This window comes from Cynara cardunculus, assembly GCF_001531365.2.
Source record: "Cynara cardunculus var. scolymus isolate 2C chromosome LG 10, CcrdV1, whole genome shotgun sequence".
Classification (NCBI taxonomy): domain Eukaryota; kingdom Viridiplantae; phylum Streptophyta; class Magnoliopsida; order Asterales; family Asteraceae; genus Cynara; species Cynara cardunculus.
In genome coordinates, this window is record NC_037537.1 from 28139106 (window position 1) to 28157242 (window position 18137).

Here is an 18137-nt window from a genome sequence, read left to right on the forward strand (position 1 = left end):
ACGTTAATCCTTGTGATTCCACTCTTAGGCTTAGCTTCCATTGCAACATGTTACGACGTGTTATGACGCGTTACGAGACATTATTTTGTAAGTTGTGCAGGTTTCTAATATGTGACTTGAGAGATAAATGATAATTATGTACTTGACCTAAGACTTAAGTAAATCTAAAAAACTGCATTTAAATCCAACAAATTCTCTATTTTAAAGATTTCAACATTTATTATATTATTAAAACATTCTATAATATAATACTGGTGGGAATGATTAAAAAAATTAATTTCTCTCTACAGACATCAAGTTTTAAAGAATTCTCTAATGTTGGAATTTTCTCTGATTTTCATTACTTTAGAGAACAATATAAAAAACATGTTGAAAAAACAGAGAATAAAATACCACTATCTGTATTTTAAATATTTTGTTGCAGATACTCTTAAGACAAAGCAGAACTAAGGGGCCATTTACCAAGCGTTTACCCGGATAAGCGCTTACTAAGTAACTTTACATCACCGTATGAATATGGTAAAGACCAAGAATCTTAACCGGTAAGAGTAAAACATAGACCAAAAGTCTTACCCGGTAAATGTGGGCAACGACTCTTACCACGGTAAGCGCTTACTGGGTAAATTGTTGCATACGATGTCGTTTTGGTAGACTAAAATCTTACCCGGTAAGTAAATAATAGTGTTAAATCTTGCCGGTAAGCACTTACATGGTAAGTGTTTGGTAACGACCCCTAAATCGAACAAACTTAGAAATCTTGGTCGAAATTAGGTTTCTAAGGAGGGTATATAGACCATACCTCCGCCCTTAAGCGTTGTTGCTTTCCTAAAAACTCACAACTATATATCTGATAGATTTAGAAAAATGTTCAAAGTTTTGACAACATTAGCATTTTTTATACTAGAAACAAACATGAAAAGGCAACAAAAATTAGAAAGTTTAAGGAAACCACAAGGATAGTGCATTATTGGTTTAAACTTGAGCTCCAAAAGTCAAAAATGTCTGGAGGTTCCAGTTTAAATCCAAAGAGAAATAAAAATCCTCTTGTGGTCACGGATGTTCAAATGTGGTGACTCCGGTTTACCTGCAAAACAGATAATCGTCCTGGGATTTGTCGGCTCACATAACGGATCGGATTTTCAGGTTAATAAAAAAAAGTTCAAGGAAATGCAACATTTGTTAACTTTTTTTGTTGATAATTTTTATTTTGTTCTTTAGATTTTTGTTATTTTATTGTTATTAAGAATTATGTTGAAATGATTATTTTTGAAAGATGTTAACTTTAATAATATATCTAAAGGTGTAAATGATGTGAGCCGAGCTCGAGTATCATTATACTCGTCTCAAACTCGAAACCCAAATTCCAAGCTCGAAATTGACTCAAAAACTCACGAGTAGTAAAAATCAAAGCTCGACTCGAACTCGATTACTATTTCTCAAGCTCGAAATCAAACTCGAACTGACTCAAATCAAGCTTGAATCAAGCTCGAACCAAGTTCACCCATTGAAATTTGTGAAATTTTAGAGTCTTTATCTTATAAATTTTAAAACTTAAAGGTGTTCTCTTAGTTTTTATGAAACTAAAGGGATCAACTTCAAATTTCATTATAAAAAAACAAAGTTAGAAATTTCATTTACATCCCTCTCTTTTTTATTACATTTTCCCCCTTTCTTTACCATCTATCTTCCAATGTGGGACAATTTCACCAACTCTTTTTATAGTTTTTGTTGGTCCGTTTTAGTTGTGATTTTAATAAAAAAATTAATTGATTAATTTGTATAATTAAAAAATGCATAATTTTGTTTAAATATCTAAAAATATAAGACATTTTTATTATTTATATTTTATAAATTTCATCATAAAAGCTGATTATATTTTAAAACTAATTATATATAAAATAATCGAGTATCTCACAAGCTTTTCGAGTCGAGTATTGGGTAGCTTGACTCGATTCGTTAATATATCGAGTCGAGCTCGAGTTTGAGTCGAACCTATTCTAGTCGAGCGTTGGCCGAGCTTTGATCAAGTTGATCTCGAGTAGCTCGCGAGTTGTCTCATCCCGTTTACACTCCTAGATATGCCACAAAATGCTTGGTGGCATCGTGTTGAAAAATTTACCATACATTCTTCAAAATTCCCATTCTTACTTTCCCTAACATGGCTCTAATGATTAGAAATATTCGTATCAAATTCATGTCGTGTAGATCAATAATTTTTTTTACGGAAACAGTGAATGTTCTTTTTAAAAACTATCGTTGATTCTCATCACGGATTCCTGTTGATAAAAAATTACTTGTCGTACAATATTCTTGAATTCTCTTACATCATTACTGTTTTAAAAATGAACATGAACATTCATATGGAAACACTAATACTGGTTTTTACAATCAACTCTTATATACTACAGCTAACTCCGATACGACAAAAAAGTACCTAAATCAGTGTTTCCCGTCACTTAAACGTTTACACCTTCAAGAACCATCCTTCTTTCGAGCTACAAACCATATAAATTCACAAAAGTAAAGGGTAAAAAGGTAATTTGACCTCCCCTGTCCAAGCTTTTACCATGTAGCATTGTTTAAAATAATTGGAATTTTGGAAGTGTTTTGAAAAGGGTGTCAGAAAAGATGGACAACAATGCCCTTTGGTTGGATGGACTTTTAACACACCTAATGGTTTTTGGTAGGTCATTGTGGCTTAAGAGCCAAGTGTTTGTATGGTCCTCAATGGGTTTGTACCTTCCTACCAAGGACCATGTGTCTATTTAATTAAGGTAACCTTTGAAACCCTAACATGCTTAGTTTCTATTTATAGCAATCTAACACTTATGTAATTAATAATAAATACAAAGAGTAGGTTTTGTTAGTTAAAGTGTCGATAAGATTAAATAAAAGTCGAAAAAAATGAAAGATAACGAAACCAAATTCATGGTGACGTAAATATACTTGGAACTGATTTGATTTCATATCAAATCGTAAACTGAATATAGAAAATAAGAGAATTTAAAATAAATAATAAAACCCATATAGTTTGCAAAAAGAAACCAATACGGGTTCATTTTTGGTCTTTCTAGGTATCTTCAGATCAAGGAAAATTGGTGAATTTTCGTTTGAAAATTTGAACCTGATATGTTTTGAAACGTTCATTCGATAACGAAAATAGAGGAATTGGCCAAAACAGCCGACCTCCTCAACCAAATTCACTTTTTAGCTATTTTTTCGTTCAAATTCTTTACGTGAATTTCAGCTAAAATGGGAATTCAATATCAAAAGTGACTAAAAAGTGAACTTGTTTAAGGATATCAGCTATTTTGATGAATTTTCAGCTATTTTATAAATGGGTGAAATGACGATTAAAGCCCTATTGACTAAGTTGGCGGTGGGATGGTTTTGAGATTAGGTTTTTCAAAGTGTCACGTGAGATGGGCTTGACCAAACGATGTCATATTCTCAAGGTACAAAAACGGAGTTGTATTCCACCATCCAAACTCCAAAGTGATTGGAATTTTTTTGTATGTAGGTCCCTTTTATTTATTTATTTTTATTTCATTACAATTTTGTGTTTAATTAGGCCGACATGTTAGTTCCCTTCTTTATTTCAATATTTTTTCTACATTCTTGTGTTTTTTTTTTAATTTAAATTATTTTAAAACATTTTTTATTTTTTGATTTTGTTTTATTAAGAAATATTTTAAATATTTAATCATCTATTTAATTTTCTGTAACCACATATCAAATAGGAACATAGATTTAGTAAATTAAGGCAATGATAATGAATCGAAGACAAATACTTTTCACATAGTCAATGTGTATTAGTGTGTGTTTGTATATACGTTCCTAAGCATCTTGTCGAAGATCATGAGACAAATAAGGTCATCGTTGACAGCAGACAATTGTAGATCACTGGAAAACTGATCAGGGACACCACTTAAATCTCCGTTGATTTTTTCCCGAGATTTAAAACAACTCGATCACACCGAGAAACAGAGTTAAATATGGGTGAAAGCCTCGATGATTTAGTAGGCCCAATAATAATGAGCCCAAGCCCAAGCCCAGAAAAAAGAGAGTTTAGAAAAAGTCTATGCTCTCGTTGAGAGTCGAACTCAAGACCTCCCGCTTACTAAACGGGTGCTCTAACCAACTGAGCTACGAGAGCTGCTTTTGTTACATCAATCGTATGTTTAAACATGTATTATTCATGTTTTCTAAACATGCAAACTTTTTTCGCTCAGACGTATTCACTGCCACCGGCCCCACCATATAAAATACAATTACTACATAACAACGTATAAGTTTGTTTGATTGGTAATTTTTGTTAACGTTCTGTTTGTTAGCATTTTAACGGTGTAAGAACAATTTATTTGTTAGTTATATATAACTGTTTGGTAATAATTTCATGATATAAAAAGTGACTTATTCAGTAAAATTGTAGAGGGGAGTTTCATACAGAAACCTTCTGTATGAAACTCCTAATTAAAAAACATGCTCGTTTCATATATGAGTAAACCATATCAAACAAAAACTTTCTCAGTCTCTACAAACAGATTGATCCATACATACAACTTATCTATACACGACTTATGAGCTGTTTACTTGCGGCTTAATTAAGCTTATTGGTCTATCTGGCTTATTCGTACAGCTCATTTGGGTTGTTTACTTACGGCTTATTCGCATAGAACATGACTTAATCACACAGATAGAAATAGTGTGTTGTCTCCATTCAGCCACAAAAATGACACCCTTACCCCTTATTTAAAGCATCGTCTCCTTCACAAATGAGACACCCTATCATCAACCTCTTTATTATTTTTTGTTTTGATGTTCAAATAATTAGTATTGGGGGGTAAATCGGTCATTTATGTTATTCAGACTGTTGGTTCAGATAAAAAAAATAAACAACAACACTCATTTATCCGGACAGACAAATTTATCCATACAGGACTTAATAAAATTTTTGGTAAACAACTCCTTATTTAAAAAAACAATCAAACAACCCCTAAGTTATGTATGGATAAATCTTTCTATGCGAATTAATCTGTCTATATAGATTGTGAAGGTTTTTATTTGTAAGAGTTTTTTTGTGGATGGAAGAAGCTTGTTCTTTAATTGGGAGGAACAACTTTGAAAAAAAGTTTAACTTTCTACATAAAGCTCTCCCCCTGAAAGCTTACTGAATAAGTCGTTTTATATATCATTAAGCTACTACCAAACAATCATGTAGAGCTGACCAAATAGGTTGTGAGTCCCATTAAGTTACTAACAAACATGCTCATAGACTCATAGTCTGTTTTAGGAATTGACGACTTATCCATTTAACGACCGGCACTAGACATTCCCAAAATGGATATTGTCATGACGGGTAAATTCAATAATAGACGCATATTGGCATATCAACTTTCCTTCCCCTTTCATGGCCACATATATTTTTGGCTATGAAACGGGCGTTGTCAACGTAGGTTGAACTACCAGTGGAAATCGGAGAAACGGGAGAAGGCCACTTCCTTTGTGGTGGTGTCACACACAAGGGAGGAGCTAAGAGTTCAGGATGAAAGAATCCAACTGTTCATCATCGTACGTTGTTATAATCAATAACAATAAATATTGTAACTGAATAAAGAAAAATATTTTAACATAAAAGAAACTTACATCGTATGGTACGCATGAACCTTCGAACGACCATAAGTATATCAATCCATTTCTCACAAGATTATCATAGTCGGAACATGATTTTACATCATTAACAAGGTTTATGTTTCTATGAAAGTTCCATTTCAAGAAAGGAAGACGTACTGTCCCCAAGTCGGCAGATCTTGCACCCTCGTCCTGCTCGATCAATCCAATATAATAAGGAATTAAGAACTTCATCTCTTAAATTTCATTCACATAAATATATTATTAGAAATTCAAATAAGGTTTCTTTTGAATTTTATTTATTTACCAAAAAAATATATCAATTAATAATTACACTATCTAACAAAAATGATTGGTTTAAGCTTGGACTCCAAAGATCAAAAGTGCACGGAGGTCCAAGGTTCAAATCCAAGGAAGAATAAAAATCCCTTTATAGCCACAAATGTTCAAATGCAATGACTCCGAACTAGCTGCAAAACTGGTAGTCAGCTTGCATAGCGGGTTGGATATCTAGGTTAATAGAAGAAAAAAAAAGAGCAAACAAGCACAAGAGATGCAAGAAAAACATTTGTAATTGAACACTTATCATCCTAAAAAAACATCCAACAAACCCTGAAGAGAGCAATTTACAAGTTTTACTGCACAAAGTACAAGTAACTACAGCACATCTGCTCTCGCATACCCACAATCTATATGGTATTTGAATATATCATCTTCATCATCCAAAAAATGGACTTTACCCTTTCTCTTAATTTGTTTTAGAAAAAGAACCAAAAAGTCTGTAGGTTTTTACCTGCCCCTATTTGTTTTTAACACCTAGTTTATGCCCAGCCGGCAGTTAGGCCGTCGGTCACCACAACATAGGACGGTTTTTGAAAAACATGAAATCGGGGTGGTACACGCCCAACCTCCGAAGCCAATTGTCCGTTGAGTGCATCATAGAGTTCACCTTTTCAATACCATGAACCGCGCCTCCAATCCAGTCAGAGCTCTTGAACTTGTAAACAGCCATTCCAAACGTCGGCAATGCCAGACAGCAAGCCATTCTGCCATCACGAACCTCCCTAATCCTCGACCCACCAATAAGTGAACTATCTCCATCTGTACCTGGATTAACATCAATTCTCATAATTAGCTCAAGGATATCAGATACAGTAGAATATATACATAGAGGGAGTTTAAGGAGAAAACCTCCCGAAGAAAATGAAAAACTGAAGAATACCCTAATAACCGTTCATGTGAAAAATATATACATGTGCAAACCAGTAACTAAAGTTGATTCTTGGTTTTAATGCACATGTGCATACCGGACAAAATACTTATAAATTACTTGTATGTACATGTGCATACCGGACAAAATACTTACAAATTACTTGTATGCACATGAGCATACGTACAAAACTACAAATGAATAGTTACCAAGGTGTCACTCAGTTTTTCATATTTTGCAGGTTTCCCTGAACCTGACCCTATATATATATATATATATATATATATATATATATATATATAGCGCACGCACACACACACCTGTAGAATGATAGAAATATACCTCTTAACGGAGTTGACAGAGAATGGAAGGTCAAGAAACAGCTATCCACGTTCTGAAGAGAAGGACCAACCGGAATTCGGTATATGGGATACCTACACAACAAAGTCGAACTCTGATCAACCGAAAAAAGCATAAATAAACAAATTATTTTGGGAAAGAAGGGAGATTACCAGGCTACAGAAAACCAGCTCAATTGAGTCAGATCACAGCTCCGATAAGTTCTCAGCGCTGGAAACTTGGATGCAAGTTCCAATACCTGCTCAGATCAATGCAATTTTAGACGGAATACATGTTTATGATATCATTTCGACCGTTTAATAAAAAGTTGCACACTGTCTTGACTTGCCTGATCAGCCAAAGGAGCACGCTGAAATGGTAAGTCGTGCTCAAAGTATTCGTAAACCGGAATCCCTTTAGGGTTTCCAGTTTCGCCTTCATCGAGCACGAACTTATTGAAGCTTTGAGCAACAGAATGAACGGTATTTTCTGGTTCATGACCGCCTGCTCCAGCTTCATAGCTCCCGTCACTACTATTAGCCCTGGAGGAGTCGGAATCACTTCCGTCACCAGCCCTCCTGTCGGAAAAATCAAGAAAGTTTTTCGAGCAATCAGCAGAGAATTACTATATTGCAAACAATCTATTATGTCACATCCATGCCTATAAACAACGACCGTCGATTAGCTTAACTTTTTCCGAAAATGAACGACAACTGTAGATTATATTCCTAATCGGAAGATGACTAGAAAGATTGAAACGAATTCGTGAATCATGAAACGAATGGAACCAACTCTAGATATACTTCAGCTTTTTCTAAGATAGTATATATACATGGACAAGATATTAAGCATTGTAGTTGTGTATAAGTCAATATATACTTGCGTTGATTACGAAAAAAAAGGCGTCTTCCAGTATTAGTAAATGATTAAAGCATCACTAGATACCGGCAAAAAGAACTTTCTTTTTTCATGTGACTACTATTCTTGATCAACGACTCATTAATCCAACAAAAGCAAAACATGTAACGTGAACTTTTTGATTCAAGAACACAATGGTGATTCCGATATCTATAAAGAAAACAATCCATTAATGGGTTTCACGCCATTCTATTCATTAATCAATCAAAATCATAGAGTTGCATAGATAACTCACCTCACGTTCATCACAGGTGCCGATGGGTCGACATAGAGTTGAATTGCAGACAGAAATGGAGCATAGTATTGCACAACATAATCGCTTTCATTCAGTATAAGAGGAACTCCAGCTCCATATGCACTCCATTCCCTGAAGGATTCCCAAAGATCACCGAGCACAAAGTATGGCTGGTCACGTTCATGATCCTTCCAACCCTTCGTCATACTCTACACGTCACAAAAAACCCACAAATCAAAACCGTCTTTCAACACATTTAAGAATAAAATGAATACTAAAGACTCCATTAAGCAAGCTTCAAGATTAACAGAAGATTCACATTCAGAAGTTTGAACTAAAAGAACATTCATCAATCCTTTTCTTTCCAATAAATCATCATTTAACGTAGCAAATACACAATCATTTGTGTGATTCAAATCAAGAAATTATGCAGACCCGACACAAGAGATTGAAAACAGCGTGATGCGATTTTTCTTGAATCAACAAACTTAAAAGGTTTTACATATCATTTGCCCAAATTCAATAGCTTTCTTACCCATATCAACAAGTATTGTGAACCCCACATTAAAATTTTAAAAACAACAAAAGGGAACTCTTGCTTGCATATAATATCCAGTCTTTACATAGAAGCTTTATTCAAATTACAAAAGGGAGATGCAGCTACTGAGATTTGGCAATAGATACATATTTTCCTCTTAAATATTAATTCGAATCAATAATCAACAAGGGCTAAAACACACATCACAAACTTGCCTGCAAAATCATCAACAGATATATTAGTTAACAATGATTAATGATTAATCAATAACCTAATCAAACACAGCACAAAACAAGCAAGAGATCACCAATTGTAACCTGCAGACATACAATCATCAATCAATTACGATAAAATAATTCCACATTCTGTCAATTAACCAAATAGAACATCAAGAAATAAATAAGTTAACTAAATGATTGATTTGAATCGGGTAAAGTATGAATTCGAATTAAAATCGACAATTAATTCTCAGGAGAAAATTCCACATTTTGTCAATTACTAAAACCGTTACGAATTAACCAACAATAATTTGGGGGTTTTATTTAAAATTGTGTAAATACCTTAGGGAAATGCTGAGCAGTAACAATCGGAATAGTGTGCTTCATGAACCGATCCAAATTAGTAATAGCAGCATTGCGCCTACTGTTACTATCCACCAAAGACTCCGGTTGCTCCTGTTTTTCTTGCTGCTGGCGGTTGGGCGTTACTTGCCTCTGCAGTTGATTGAATTCCGGCGGCTGATTGTTGCTTCTCAACGCCGGTGGAGAATACAATCTGTTCTCCCGAACACGTCTCCGACCGAAATTCGACATGCCTCAAAACAAAAACAAAAACAAAAACAAAAACTACACAATAAATTTGAGGGTTTCAGGCGATGATCACGGAAACCCAGGGAGAATACAGATAGATATACGTATATCAAATGATCATACGCATATGTATCAATGTTTGTGCATAAAATTGATGGGAAATTTTGTTTGATTGGAACTAAACAATTGGTTTTTCAAGGTTTAAACTGCGATCGAAGTTATACGGAAGTCTTTTTTAGGGTTTTGAAGAGAAAGGAAATCGGAGGCGCGAGAGAGAAATGGGTCTCTGGCAAGCGTTACTTTGGTTTGACAATGGGAGGGATGAAGGGGAATAAACCGACTGGAAGTGAGGATGCATTTGCATTACCATGTGCTTTATTCCAGTGGATCATTCATTGTTTTTTCACCTACCAAATCTAAATTCTACATTATTTCAAAAAATAAAATCTAAATTCAACATAGAAAATTACCAGTTTAGTCCCTGAACTATTTATCAATATGCATGTTTAGTCCATCAAGAATTTTTGTTACACTTGTTATTCCAAAATAACCCATTTTATCTCGTTTTGGTCTTTATGCAAACCCCGTCAATGAATTTTCTCAAAATCTTGTCATCTGCATGACATATGAGTACTTTTTAAGTGTAATCCATGTCAATTTCACAATCTTTTTCTTCGACCAATCTTCATATCCATCTTAAAGGATCGTTTACCTAAATTCTTACTTGGTAAACGTTTGCTGATAAGAGTCAACATTCTAAATTAATTTACCAAGTAAGATTGTGGTCTATCAGAACAATATCGTGTGCCACAATTTACCCGGTAGACGCTTACTAAGTAAAAGTCATCACCCTCATTTATCGAGTAAGACTAGCTATCCTTATCATCTTTCTTAGAGGTAAGATTCTTGGACCTTGTTATGTTCATCCGGTAAGGCAAATGATCCAGTAATCGTTTAGTAAACAACCGCTTAGTTCATCTTTTTAAATCGAAGTTGATGAAAAAGACAATGATGAAATGTAAAAAAACGTGCAATATCCAACAATAAAAAGGAGGTATTCATTCTTTTTCCTTCTTACTAGAATCCAATATTCAATGTAACTTGTACTTACAATCGTCATTAAGACGAGTTGCAAACACGTTCGATTCAAATAGGAGCCCTAGATTTGCTTTGATATCAGAAAACCTCATGAAAAACGCAAAATTGATTCAGAAAGCTTTCAAGATGCGTAATTTCAGTGAAGAGGAAGTTTCACTCTCTCATGCTAACGAGTGTAGGACTCCATGACAACGCGTTTATCCAAAAAGCTATGTTGTTTATAATTCCGATAGTTGATTTTGCCACATTAGATTTCATGGTAACGACAATAATTTATATTATTCTGTAACAAACCTTAGATTGGGATATATCTTCCTTTATCATGTCTTTCAAATCTATAATATGTAAACCTAGTGAGAGATCTATTGGAAAATACATGATCGACGTATTAGGGTATTCAATAAATAGGACAGATGTAGTGTCCAATTCAGGTTTCGTAGTTTAGTTGTTAACCTAAAATAGAATTTTTGTTCTTACTTGATAAATTTTGTTTCATTAAACGCCTATCAGTAAAAAAATCTAGTCATGACCAAATCCACAACCAACGTCGCTCTAGGTTAATATCCATGTGGTTATCGTTAATATTGAAGAATTTTAAATTTTGATCAGTGTCATATTCCATGACAGTACGTCGTTGGAGGTGTTACTGTTGCCACTAATACATGCAATTCTGTAGTTTTTTTCCCCCTAAAAAGCAACCTATCAAAGGCAAACTTAAAACTTGATGTGGGTCTGCATGTTATTGGGAAAATAAAACATAAATTAGTGTATACACTGATAGATGATGGTATATACCAAAGTTAGAAAACCTGTGTAGCTTGTTTGACCTTGATTACATAAATTAGAAAACTTATATATAAAAAAAAGTTTGAATAGGAAACAAGTAAAAAGACAAAATTGCCCTAAATGTCCATGTTGGTTCTTACAAGTCGTATTTTAACTGAAATCCATTGGCATTAAGGACTAAAATGAGAAAACTTTAAATTATTTTGGACAAAATCGTGAAAAGATATTCTTAAGAAACTTGATTTGCAAATTGATAAATTGTTGATGGACGAAATATGCAACTCTATAACCATGTAATACAATATGTGTGATCGCACAAATAGAAATAAATAAATTATGTGGTTTGTTGAAATAATATTAAATATATTTCAAATAAAAATTAATATTTATATGAAATATGATAATGTAATATGATATTGTATTTAATTCATATTAATTGCATTTCCAACAAACTTAGTTTTATATTTTTTTAATCGTTAAAGAAAAGTCAAGTTTGAAAAAAAAATTAATCGATAAGGTAACGTTTGTTTTTTATGAGGTATTAAAATTTGAAGTCTGATTTTATTTTTGATTTACAAGAGATGGTCCTGAAGTTTGAAATCTGGATCAGTAAGATTGTTTGTTGTTACGTCTGAAATCTGAATCAGTGAAACTAATGCAAAAATATAAAAGATAAACAGTTTTTTTTTTATAAAAGTAGAAAAGATGAATAGTTTTTGCTAACAAATTTATTCCAGCTCACAAAATATGAATCATGTGATAGATGGCGGATTAGGATTAAGAGGTATTAAAATATACATTTACCACTTAAAATTTCAGATGACATTTAGAGCTTTTAAGCTCTTATTTCAAAAATAAAACAAACGCTTTTAATACCAAAACGTCTAAATGAATCGGACTTCAGAGATATTAAAAAGTAATTTTGAAAAAAAACAAACAAGCCCTAAGTTTTTAATTATGAATTTTAATATCAACAGATTCTCCAAAATACAGAAACGTCAAGAATACTCGAAGTTTAGAGAATTCTTTGAACTTGATGTGTGTAGAGAGAGTAATTTTTTTAATTCATTATCATCAATTAAATGATAATGAATTAAAAAAGTTAGAGCATCTTTAACAAATTCTCTATATTGTTATTTAAAATAGAGAAAACATGGAAACTAAGTTTAAAACATCTCCAACAGATCTTCTATAATTTCTTTAAAATAAAAAATCACAAGTTAAATTTTCTATTTTAAATATTTTAACATTAATTATATTATTAAAATATTCTATAGATATATCACTTTTTGAAAAGAATTTATATAAAATAATAATAATAATTGAATTTCATTGGTGAGAATATAAAATTTAATTTTTTTTCTCCACACATCAAATTTTTAATATTTATTTAAATTTGATATTTTCTCTATTTTAGATAACAATATAGAAATTATGTTGAAGCAATATAGTGAACAAAACCCCCATTTTTCTATTTTTAAGAAATATGTTGACGATGCTTTTAAACCATTTCTAATTCAATCACTAAAAAAACACTAAAAATGATGGATCCATTGAACACTAAAAAAAATCAACTCCAATTATACTAAAAACATTTTTAATATTATAATAATAATAATAACAAAATTATGTATTTATGATTATACTATTTTACTAAAACATAATAATTATAATATACAATTAATTTTTTTATAATCAATAATCAATAATCAATAAATAATTATCACTTGAATTTTAAAATAATTTATTTAATAAAATATCGCTAAAATTAAAAATATTAATTAATAAATATTACGTTACAAAGCAAATTAAATTATAATAGTTTAATTCTATAATTTTTTGTGCTTTAGTATTTAGTTGGAAATAAAGACACCTCCATCTTTATGTTTAAAGACATCTCCAATCCAGACACTAAAAAAAACACAAAAAAACCCCCAACAGACACTAAAAACGTATTTAATATAATAATAAAAATAAAATATATATATTTATTTATTGTTATCCTATATTATTAAAAAATAATAATTATAATATGTAATTAATTTTTATAATTAATAGATAATTATCACTTGAATTAAAAAAAATTATTTAATGAAACATCATTAAATTAAAATGATAATTTTTAATTAATAAATATTACGTTAAAAATAAACTAAATTATAGTAGTTTAATTGTAGAAGATAACATGCATTCAAAAGCAAATTAAATTACATTGATTTTCTTAGTTAATATATTCGTTCCACAAATGTTCAATTAATGCCTTTTGAAGTTCATTTATCTTTGATCTTTTTAAGTTTCATTTTGTTAAATATAAAACTATTCATATTTTAATTTTTACTAATTTTCATCTTTAAAAAAATAAATTAATTATTTAAATTATAATTTTTAATTTGCAAACATAAAATAACTAAATTATAAACTTAATACAAAATATTACTTTTATATATATATATATATATATTTATAAAAGTTGAATAAAATATTAATATTTAATCATAGATGTCTGCTTTATTGACCTCTAAATATATACACTACTTTATCGACATATCTCTAAATATAGAGGCCAACATTTTTTACCTTCAAATTTTTAGTATTTTATGTTGGGTTGGAAATGAAAACACATCAATTTTTGTGTTTTTAGTGTTGGGTTGAAGATGATATTAATGAATTCTATATGAGTAGAGTAAGGGGTTGTTTGGTTCATGCTCAAAAAATGAAAATATGAATGAATTTTCATTTCTCCCAGTTTAATCTGGAATGAAAATTTAGGTTTCTGGGAGAATAAACCATTATATTATATAATACCAAACAATTACTTTTATTTTCAATCTCATTGATTAATGTTTAATACCTTTAATCAAACACCCCATAAACTATTTCTCATTTATTCTCATCAATAAAGTTGAATTATATTTATTTTATATGAAGTTTTTTTAAAAAAGTATTAAAATAATAAAAAATATTAAATATTTTAATAATATATTTAATTTTGCATCTTTAGAATAAAAATCTGTTAAAACTGAATATAATATTCTTTAAAGATTTTAATTTTAAATTATTTAAAAAATAATATATAATTTGTTAAGATAAAATCAAATCTATTTCATGAATGAAATGTGATTAACGACACAATAAAGTTTAACATTGGGTGTCCTAGTATTTTTTCTTCGAAGTGAGTAAAGAATATAAAAAAGAACTTATTGGATGGTTCTAGAACATAAAAATTTATTCGCACAAGTTTTTGAGAAGACTCGAAATCATGTAAGACAAGATTGTTTTCGTGAAACACAATTTTTACACTTAAAACTTCACAGCAAAATACTGTTAAGATAACCTGTGAAGATTCAGTTTCTTTTATCTTCACAACATTTTGTTGTGAAATTTTAAGTGTAAAAATCGTATCTCACGTATCTCACGAAAACAACTTTATGTCACGTGAATCCTACCCATATGGAGAATATTGCATATTTGTATTTTCTCTATTTCCAATCAAGGTTGACATTAGGTATGAAACAAACATATTATCTCTTATGTTTCAATCTGTTAGATAAAAGTAGAAATAATTTTTTTTATCTATTTATTAATTACTTAACATTTTAACGATAAAAACCCAATAGCAGATAATCTCCTAATTGTTCCCCCTTTTTACGTCCCCATGCCCTCTGTGTGGCAATATATGAGCGAAAAAAGGAAAAAGTCATGATAGTTTTTCAAATCACAATATCGTTATTAATATAAATAGTTTTTTTAGAGAAACCAAGTACATATATAGTGTATAATTGGACATAAGTCCATTTTTATTTTTGCTAAACAAGAAGATGGAACACCATAGTTCGATATCGATCAATAAGCACGAGGTTTGATATGGATATAACGCTCGACCGCCTTGAATGTTTTCTTTAACCCTTCTTTTGCAATATTAAGCCATTCTTTGGTGAGTTTAGCATGACCTTTGCAGTTATACACGATAGTTTGCTTGTATACACACCCTCCATTAGTCGAAGGTACAAACTTCACATGATGAGTTGTTGTAATTATGACGGTTTGAAAAATCTTAATCCAACCCGATTTATTCAAAAGTATAACCCAACCCAACCCAACCTAACCTTTGCAGGTGAGGATGTGTTGAGTTGAGTTGAGTTGATGGGTTAGTAGTACACATATTTCATATATTCATCTATGCAATGAAAAGAATCAAAGTTTTAGTACATCTATACACATAATCAAAGTTTTAGTACATCTCCTTTTAACAAAATGTACAAATAAAACATCAAATGCATCACCTTTTTGTATCCGTAGGTGTCGTTACTAACTTGTGTGCATCTCAACTAATTTCAGGGGCTTGAAGAACAGTCAGGAAAATCCTCACATTGCAGGGCTCGAACCAGTGAGTTCTGAGGAGAATACCCAAATACCCAAAACCTTGTTACGAGTTGAGCAAACCCCGTAAGGTTCATCAAATTCACAACAATGGTTAGAACCTTGGATTTTGATGATAAAGTAATCGTTTCTTTGGCTTAAATAGATGCCTTGAACCAAACGTTGAGTGAAACACATCCATCAAAAGAGGATATTGTAGTTTAATGTATGCGATGATGGGTATAACAGCAATCACACTAATAACGAGTGCTACCAGGATAAACTTGTGACGGTATAGCACGATGAAGCTGATGCTAAAAGCAATCATCATAGTGACAAGAAAGGAAAAGTGTTGCTAGACCTGCCATTAGTTTGTTGGGTAATGGTTCTAGGAAATCGTTCTGGGAATAGCGAGAAGTGAGGATGGATAAGAACATGAGGATTGAAGTCGAAGATGGGATCAAAGAAATGGCATCCAATACAACAAACACTATGAAGGATCCTTCGTGGAGGAACATAGGTAAGCCATCGTGTTGGTTGTATCCGCCTGGAATCGTAAAGGCGACCGCAAATACCATGGTTGCGATAAGTGCAGCAACCACCATACATTGACTAGCTGTTCCTTTCATCCACTTCTCAGCTTCAGAAACTAAGGCTTTGTGGGTATCGGTGAATAGCTCGTGTGGTGTTTGGCCAGCCATATTCTTTTGGTTCTTGATATTGGCAGGGATGATAGACTCTACTTCCTGCAACACAACATATGAGATGAGATGATTAACGCCCTCGATTACTAACACAACGGAAGTAAGTACAGTTTATATGTATACCTTGAACCATAATAGTTCACGTTGGAGTTGAAAAGCCACTCCTGGTACATCCTGAGGTTGGTTTTTCTCTATCTTCTTTCCAACTAAATGCAGCATATTATTGCCTTCATGGTCTTTGAGAGAAGTTATGAAATCTTTCATCGAGCCTATTTCGTACAGAAGATTGTAGATACTCGCACGACGATGAGAGACAGCAACGTGAAAGATACTTTGGCGATTATCGTTTTGTTTCCATATAAGATCAGGATATTTCCGGATAAGCTCAATCACAAACTTAGTGTTGCCCATTTCTGCAGCAATGAAAAGTACTCGAGAGGGGTATGTTCGCTTCTCGCCTATCACTGTACTAGGGCCTCGGAGTATTGTATCTATTTCGATCTTTGGCTTTTCTTCAATAGCTTTCCATATTTCTCTTAGTAATTGCATGGCTTTATTTTCCTTTGCAGCAGTCCCCACCTTAAAACAAATGACTGCAAAAAATGAAAGCAACTTAACCATCAAGCACTTAAATATGCAAGTGTGATGAATGTAGAATGAAGGATACATGAATTGACGATTTTCCAGACAATATGCGGTTCGATTTCATCGAATGCACAAGGGTTTTGAGCCAAACTTTCGAGTGCACTCTCTCTATGAGGAATGTCCGTGTGGTCTCTGAATATGTTTAGTGCTACATCTGTAGAAGATTTAGACATATCATGAGGAAAAATGGCATGTTCAAAGCAATAAAAGCTGACACAAAGTTTGTGAACGATGGCCCTTGTGATTGTGACAAGCGTAACAGGAGATTTGAACCCTTAAATCAATCCTAATTGAATGTCAACACTAATGAGGTACACCAAGATGCACCGGACCAATCCCTTCTAGATTGCAATTCATGGATGGACATGAGATTGAAATACTTACCAAAGAAATCAACTTCGACGCATTGCAAGTAAACCCACCTCTTTTGTAGAGGCGTCCAACCATGACCATTCATTTTGCGAGAAGATTCATATAGATACTTCACCATATCATGGTTTCTAAATAAAGCAGCAACATAAAGTGGCATCATTTCTTTACGATTAGGGATTATCAGCAGGTCCTCGTTTATATTCACCATGATTTCTGCAATTTCGACGTTTCCAGCAGCAGCTGCTAAACAGAGGGCAGTGTTGCCAGTATTATTCTGAAGCACCAAATCCTCCTTTTCCATCATACGAACAAGATTTTGCACGAACTCGGTGCTTTCGGTGTTTCTTTGAGCTGATGCTGCAACATGAAGTGCGGTTTCACATTGTTCGGTGATACTGTAACGTACGAGATCTCTTTTAGTTTGAAGGATGGTTTTCGCAGTTTTCCAATCTCCCGTGATCGATGCTTCATATAGCGGAATACAAGTATCCAT

The 18137-nt window shown here is 32.4% G+C and overlaps 1 protein-coding gene, 1 non-coding gene and 1 pseudogene across 2 annotated transcripts; all 3 read right to left on the bottom strand.

Moving 5' to 3' along the window:
- Positions 1-4082: 4082 nt before the first annotated feature.
- Positions 4083-4156, bottom strand: TRNAT-AGU. The gene has a single exon. It is a non-coding gene; the product is annotated as a tRNA-Thr (tRNA).
- Positions 4157-5365: 1209 nt separating this feature from the next.
- Positions 5366-10076, bottom strand: LOC112520200. The gene is made up of 8 exons (XM_025128499.1): positions 9432-10076; positions 8334-8542; positions 7530-7758; positions 7354-7439; positions 7184-7275; positions 6581-6738; positions 5667-5823; positions 5366-5559 (listed from the first exon to the last, which is right to left on the bottom strand). Exons 1-8 carry the CDS (start codon positions 9681-9683, stop codon positions 5366-5368), a joined length of 1377 nt encoding a protein of 458 aa, XP_024984267.1. The 5' UTR covers positions 9684-10076.
- Positions 10077-16038: 5962 nt separating this feature from the next.
- LOC112520201 lies at positions 16039-18137 on the bottom strand (annotated as a pseudogene).

What these genes read in the sequence shown, in the direction of transcription:
- LOC112520200 (XM_025128499.1), bottom strand. Translation starts at nt 9,683, where the DNA reads ATGTCGAATTTCGGTCGGAGACGTGTTCGGGAGAACAGATTGTATTCT. An exon ending in GCACCTGTGATGAACGTGAG is followed by an intron (nt 7,759 to 8,333) that starts GTGAGTTATCTA and finishes TTTTTCCGACAG; the next exon opens with GAGGGCTGGTGACGGAAGTG. An exon ending in GTGCTCCTTTGGCTGATCAG is followed by an intron (nt 7,440 to 7,529) that starts GCAAGTCAAGAC and finishes TGATCTGAGCAG; the next exon opens with GTATTGGAACTTGCATCCAA.